The 7,499-nt window shown below is 43.4% G+C and overlaps 1 protein-coding gene across 1 annotated transcript in view; it reads right to left on the bottom strand.

Moving 5' to 3' along the window:
- The window catches only part of ADGRE1 (adhesion G protein-coupled receptor E1), a 47,683-nt gene that overhangs the window by 6,928 nt on the left and 33,256 nt on the right, over positions 1–7,499 (bottom strand). The window contains 2 exon segments of the mRNA XM_007460740.1: positions 2,238–2,304; positions 5,566–5,801. Coding sequence (XP_007460802.1) covers positions 2,238–2,304; positions 5,566–5,801 — 303 coding nt within the window.

Genomic DNA, 7,499 nt, shown 5'->3' with positions numbered 1-7,499 from the left:
AAAAAAAAAAAAAAAAAAAAAAATAGAACTCTGACCCACAGTCTACAGTAACCACGGCAGGAAGCCACACAATAACTGACCCCAAATGACCAGGACTTGACTAATAATTGACAGCCTCCCTCATTTCTGCCCCTGCTTCCAATTTAGGGCCAAAAGGAGAAAGCCAGTATGTAACCCTAACCAATCACATAGAATGCCTTGCTTTTAGTTAGCCTACCCATAGGGTCCCCATGCCTACAGCTGCCAAGCAGGGCACACATGAAACCTTCCCTTTTTTCCTCTATAAAGCTTTCCCACTCATCTGCCTGCTTTTTAGTCTCTGACCAATTCAGAAAGCGCTTTAACAATGCAAGTGGTTGACTCCCTTACCATAGCAATCTCCTAATAAACAGCCTTTGCTTGTTCTTGGATGATCTTGGTTTATTTCCACTGGATGCATCTGGGAAGTTAGTATCAAGACCAGTGCCCCATGATGGGTTGAATTGTGTCCCCCCCCCGACCACAAAAAATAAGATATGTTGAAGCCCTAACCCCCAAGACCTCAGAATGGTACCTTATCTGGATATAGGGTCTTTACAGAGATGATCAAATTAAAATGAAATCACTAGGGTGGGCCCTAATCCAATATGACTGGTGCCCTTATAAAAAGGGGAAATTTGGACGTAGAGACAGACATGCACAGAGGGAAGACAATGTGAAGAGATACAGGGAGAAGACAGACATCTACGAGCCAAGGAATGCCTGAGACTACCAGAATTTGGAGAGTAGACGGGAACAGATTCTTTCCTAGAGCCCTCGGATGGAGCATGGCCTGCTGACCCCTTGATTTCAGACTTCTAGCCTCCAGAACTGTGAGTCAATAAAATTCTGTTGTTCTAAGCTACCCAGTTTGTGATACTTTGTTATGGCAGCCCTAGGAAACTAACACATGGACCCTCAAAACCTTGATAGAAGTAAGCAAAACCCCTCTGGAGGAATAAAACCTCAAGAATTCCCAAGATTTAGATCAGTCAAATATGAGCTCACAATTAACAATTACAAATGACTCAAGGAAACAAGCCACCATGAGTGAGAGTCAGAAGACTCTCATCTTGCAGGACTGTAGAATCTAGATTGGAGGCAAGGAAGCAAGGAGATGGTACTCAACCTCCCCAGTCTCCCCAGGCTTCCCAGAGAGTAGAAGGGTGGCTCCCAGGGGATGGGAAGATGTTGGTCTAAGGGTACAAAGTTTCAGTTATGCAAGGTAAGTTCCGGAGATGTAATGTACAACATGGTGACTTCTGTTACAATATTGTATTATATACTCGAAATTTTCTAGAAGGGTAGCTCTTAAGGGTTCTCACAACAAAGAAAGAAAAGGGAAAAAATGGTAAGTATGTGAGGTGATGGATTTGTTAATTAGGTTGATTGTGGTGATCATTTCACAGTGTATACATACATCAAAACATCAAGTTGTACACCTTAAGTATATATAGTTTTTGTCAATTAAACCTCCATAAAACTTTTTTTAAATCTCCATGGGGCTTCCCTGGTGGTGCAGTGGTTAAGAATCCGCCTGCAGGGGACACAGGAGCCCTGGTCCGGGAAAATCCCACATGCCGCAGAGTAACTAAGCCCATGCTCCACAACTACAGAGCCTGTGCTCTAGAGCCTGCGAGCCACAACTACTGAGCCCGCGTGCCACAACTACCGAAGCCCGTGTGCCTAGAGCCCGTGCTCCGCAACATGAGAAGCCACCGCAATGAGAAGCCCGCGCACCGCAACGAAGAGTAGCCCCCGCTCGCTGCAACTAAAGAAAGCCTGCGTGCAGCAAAAAAGACCCAACACAGCAAAAAAATAAAAATAAAAAAATCTCCAGGTTTCCCTTTGCCTCTTTCCCACCATTTCCCTCTCCAGCCCTTCCCCCGCACCAACCAATTGCTCTTAATTTCTTCCTACCTGTTCTCTTATTCAACATCTGTACTCAGAAGAGATCAATAGACCCATTCTTACTGAAACACAAAGGATTGATAAGATTGTGGTCCCTTCCAGGGGATTTGCACGCTGGCATTAAAAAAATATATTACAAATCAAAGAAATTACACTCTAACTTGGAAATCTCAGGAATCATGGATCAGAATGGAGCACGTTTTTGAGGAATAAGTGACCAGAGCTTTGCAACATTCACTGGCACTTCTTGATCCCTTGGGTCTCCTTGATCCTCCTCCAAAACACACTGCAACAAGCAATCAGCTTACCACTATAATTGTGCACACTGGCCCCAGGAAACTCCAGATAAAACCTGTCTCTGTGTTCAGCCAGCAGCTATGGAGAAAAACAGGAGTCAGTGATTGTCTCAGAGTCCTGACCCTAAAATTACTCACACCCTGCCAGATGGGCTAATGGGAGAGAATATTGGGAGATGAGACTGACATGAAAATTTTCAGGATGGACCAGGTCACATTTCAGATTTCCTCTTTCAGATCTTCTTCCTGGGTGAATGTAACCCCTTTACCCAGAACTCGCCACCTAGTATACCTTGTCATTCAAATCTCAGCTCGAACATCACGTCCTCTGAAAAGCCACTACCCTGGTCCTTTCCTAACAGAGCTTGCTGCTTTTTTTTTTATAGCACCTATCATAAATTATCTTGCTCAGCTGTTTATATATTGTAAATTGTCCATCTTCCCCTACTAGGCTATGAGCTGCATGAGAATTTGGACTTTGAACGTTTTATTCATCTCTGAATACCCGGCACTCAGTGCAAATCCTGGCATGGATGAGGCATTCCATAATTATTTGTTAATAGGAATGAAGCAATAAAGGGAGGGAGGGAAGGAGGGAAGGGAGAAAAAGAAGGAAGAAAGGAAGAAAGGAGGGAGGGAGGGAAGGAAGGAAGGAAGGAAGGACGGAAGGAAGGAAGGGAGGGAGGAAGGGAAAGGAAGGAGGGAGGGAGAATTAACTGCCTTTTTCCGTCATGCCTCTAGTAGATATTTGCTGTTTTCACCACCTGACAACTATTCTGCCATGTTTCGTAACAGCACCCCAATATTCCTTTAGCAGAAGTGTGCCTTCCCCAGAAAGAGAAGGAAAATAATCAAGTTTGGCCGACCAGATGTTCTCTCCCTGGAATGTAAGTCACCAGTAGTAGAGTGATCAAAAGGCAAGAAAATGTTTGCATCATGAGAAAATGCTGCCCCTATCCTTTCAAGGATAACTACTCCAGTAAATACGGGCCAATTTCCTCATTAGCATCTGCATCTCTGCCTGAGGGCATCAGACTAAAAGCTTCAGAAAATTTGTTCCCCCAGGGAGCAGCCCTCAACCAATGGCTGATGGGAGGTAGCTGGATAAATATGCCAGCTCCCTCACCTCGTGGGTGGGATAACTGTGGTATGTGCCCTACACGGTCCCCCAGAGGTACCTACTGGGATTGAGCCCCAGTTACCTACAGCAGGACCTGCTCAGGAATGCACCCTCCTTCTCCCTGTCTCACTTCCCCACTCCCTAGTGCCTCCTGAGATCATTTCAAATCCTTGCCAATGCTACTCCTCTCTTCCAAAACTTTCTGTAGTTCCTACTACCTAGAAAGTATTCACCAAATTCCATGCCCCTCCCCAATTTCCTCTTCTTCCAATCCAATCCATCTATTCTCCAAAGACAGCTTGAGCTCTCCCTTAGGCAAGATTTGTCCTCACTTATGTGTACATTTCAGTAGAGCCTTCAAGGCTCATTCAAAATCTGCCTCCTCCAGGAAGGCTTCCATGAACTTTCCAGCTCCCATATGCCCTCATCCTTCTCTGGTCTGTGTCAGGGCTTATACTACCCACACCAACATCAGGCACTTCATCATGGTGCCCTTGCATTGTCACCTCTATCTCCTGACAAGGCAGACCTCACAGACATAAAAAACAAACTTATGGTTTCCAAAGGGGAAAAGGGGGGAGGGATAAATTTGTAATTTGGGATTAACAGATACACACTACTATATATAAAATAGGTAAACAACAAGGACCTACTGCATAGCACAGGGAACTGTATTCAATATCTTGTAATAACCTATAATGAAAAGAATCTGAAAAAGAATATATGTATATATTCTTATGTATAACTGAATCACTTTGCTGTACACCTGAATCATTGTAAATCAATTATACTTCAAAAAAAATAAATGAATATTTTTTTAAAAGGCAGTCAGACCTGAACTCAACTTGGACACTTACTAGATATGTGACCCTGGGCAAATCCTGCAACTGTGCTGGGCCTCAGTTTCCTCTGTAGCTACCATTTATTAAGCTGTTACTTTAGTCACTGTTGGTCTTGGGGCCGCCATGTACCATAGCACAGGTTGTGCACTGCACAGATCTAGAGGGCAGTATTAACACTGTAGTGTCATTGAATGGTGTTGCTGTACGCAGTGGAAACATAGGAATTTTGTTGAGAAATACCAGAGATAATATATATTTGTAAAGCTTACAGGGTTTAGATTATGAAGGGCACTCCTTTATCATGAATTCCATTCCCTCACCCCTTATCTCATGACCTCACCTGAAGTATAAGCCATCAGCAGGCAGGGAGGAAACCTAGATATTTAATCCCCCAGACACAGCTCAGCAAAGTGCCTATAGCACCAGGGTGATAAACAGGGGCCCTGGGATTGGAAAGACCCAGATTCTAGTCCTCACCCTGCCACTTTTTCACTGTGTGATAGTGAGAAAGTCTTTTCACCCTTCTGAGGCTCACTTTCCTCATCTGTAAATTACAATAACAAGGGTCCATCCTAGGATGAAATGAAGTAACTCACTGAATTACAGTCTCTACCCTATCCACATACTACTTGTCCTGTCACTTACCTAATTTTCCCCTCAAAATTGATTCAACTTTTTACTTATACAATGGAATAATGTCTATACAATGGACTCATGTCTGTGAAATCATGAGTTTGATATGCCAGCAATTTTTTTCTAATGCCCTACAAAATAAATTCAAAAATATTGTTTAATTAGGGCTCACTAGCATACTACCTAAAATCTTCTCACATAGAATCATGTGATAAACCTACCTCACTTTAAAACAGTCCATGGCAATAATGATGGTGGTAAAAATAACATATATAATGCTTTACACTGTGCCCAACACTGTCTAAATGTTTTGCAGATAATAACTCACTTAACACTCACAACAACACTATGATACAGGCATTGTCATTAGCTTGCATTTAATAGATAATGAAATGAAAGCATACAGAGTTTAAGTAACTTGCCCAAGGTAACACGGTGATGGAGCCAGGATTCAGACACAAGCAGGTTGGCTCCAGAGTCCTCGAATTGAAACCTGTGCCATCAAGTTCATTGTTTACATCACCACCATCCACTGATACTATAGTGCAAACAATGGCTCCTGGATTTGTGCAGTGCACAACCTGTGCTACTGTATATGGCAGCCCTGAGACCAACAGTACATAAAGTAAGGGCTCAATAAATGGGAGTCACAACTACTGCTCTTCTTGAGTTCATATAATTATCATCATGGGATAATTAATAATAATAATAATAATTTTCAGGGAGAGAGAAGGATGTCACTTACCGATTATACATCCCATAACCTTGTGGTTGTATGATGGCAGAGACAGCCACCACCAGCGCCGGGAGCCCATAGCCAAAGGCACAGAGATACCTCATCTTGATGTTTCGAGAGCTGAAGTAATTCACCACTTTCAGGTTCCTGGCCATAAGGAAGAGCATCACAGCCTCCACCAGCATCCAGAAGAAGCAAGCGAGGAAAAGGTAGTGCAGAAAGCCCGCGATGATGGCGCAGCCCATCTGCAGGGAAGAATCAGGCACATTCAGGATCCCCCACTCCAGAGAGCAGGTTCAGAGGAAGAGGGCAAAGGAGGAGCTACTTTGATTGGAGATTCCCAAACACGGCCCCTTCATTCATTCCACAAGTACTTATCCTTCACCAGGGTGGCTCCATCCTTATGGTAGGGTAACCAATCATCCAGCTTTGCCTGGTTTTCTCAGGACGTATAACTTTCAGTGCTAAAACTGGGAGTGTTTGGGGAGAAACAGATATATGATCACCCTTCTTTAGGGGATGGTTGAAGATATGGGGGAGGGGAAGGGGTCCACAAACTACAGCCATGGGTTGGCTGCCTGTTTTGTAAATAACATTTCATTGACACACAGCCACCCCCATTTATGTATTCTCAATGGCTGTTTTCACACTAAAACAGCAGAGCTGAACAGTCATAGCAGAGACCATAGCATCTGCAAAGCCAAAAATATTTATATCTGCCTCTTTACAGGAAAAGTTTGCCCACCCCTGGTCACGTGATGAGAGTGAGGCTCACTACTAGCCTTTAGTTCTCAAGGGGTCTGGAAAGCGAAACATCCCGCAGTGAGAGGGGTAGTTCTGCATCAAGAATGATCACCCCACCTGAAACGTCAGTAGCACTCCCTTTGGAAAAACCCTGAGAGCCTACTGTTTCTGGCACAGTTACTAGGGGTAAATTGGCTAAAGTTCTTGTTCTCATGGAGCACACAGTCTCATGGGGGAGGTAGATACACAATAAGTAAAATAACCCAAAAAAGCAATATGGTTTCAAATAGGTGCTGAGAAAGGAAGCAAAAATAGTGATAAGGAGTAGAATTTCTCAGCTGTGGATGCAACTAGAGATTATCATGCTAAGTGAAGTAAGTCAGAAAGAGAAAGACAAATACCATATGATATCACTTATATGTGGAATCTAAAATATGACACAAATTAACCTATATACGAAACAGAAACAGACTCATAGACATAGGGAACAGACTTGTGGTTGCCAAGGGGGAAGAGGGGAGGGGGAGGGATGGACTGGGAGTTTGGGGTTGGTAGATACAAACTATTAAAGATAGAATGGATAAACAATAAGGTCCTACTGTATAGCATAGGGAACTATATTGAATATACTGTGATAAACCATAATGGAAAAGACTATAAAAAGGAATGTATATATGTGTATAACTGAGTCACTTTGCGGTACAGCAGAGATTGGCACAACATTGTAAATCAACTATATTTCAATTAAAAAAAAAGAATTTCTCCACTGTAGCATTACTGATATTTGTAACACTACTGCCAGATTATTTTCTGCTGGGGGAAAGGGGGCAGCTGTCCTGTGCATTGTAAGGTGTTTAGCAGCATCCCTGGCCTCCACCCATTAGCTGCCAGCAGCATCCCCTCCCAGGGGTGACAACTAACAACGTCTCCAGATATTGCCAAGTGTCCCCTGAGTGAGGATGGAATCATCCCAGGTGAACACTAATGGTTTAAAGAGTAGTAGGAGGGACCACTACAATATATAACATGATCAGGGAAATGATTTTAAACTGAGACCTATCACAAGAAGCAGTCAACTAGGTGAGAAGCTGGGGGACGAGTACTGAAAGAGAGCACAGCACATGCAAAGGTCCTGAGGTGGGTAGTAGCATAGGGGGAGTTGGGTAAGGATGAGCAGAGGCAGATTCGGAGATGATGGG

This window comes from Lipotes vexillifer, unplaced genomic scaffold (assembly GCF_000442215.2).
Source record: "Lipotes vexillifer unplaced genomic scaffold, Lipotes_vexillifer_v1.1 scaffold1011, whole genome shotgun sequence".
NCBI lineage: Eukaryota > Metazoa > Chordata > Mammalia > Artiodactyla > Lipotidae > Lipotes > Lipotes vexillifer.
Note: the sequence above shows the minus strand (reverse complement) of the source record. Positions and strands in the feature narration are given on the sequence as shown.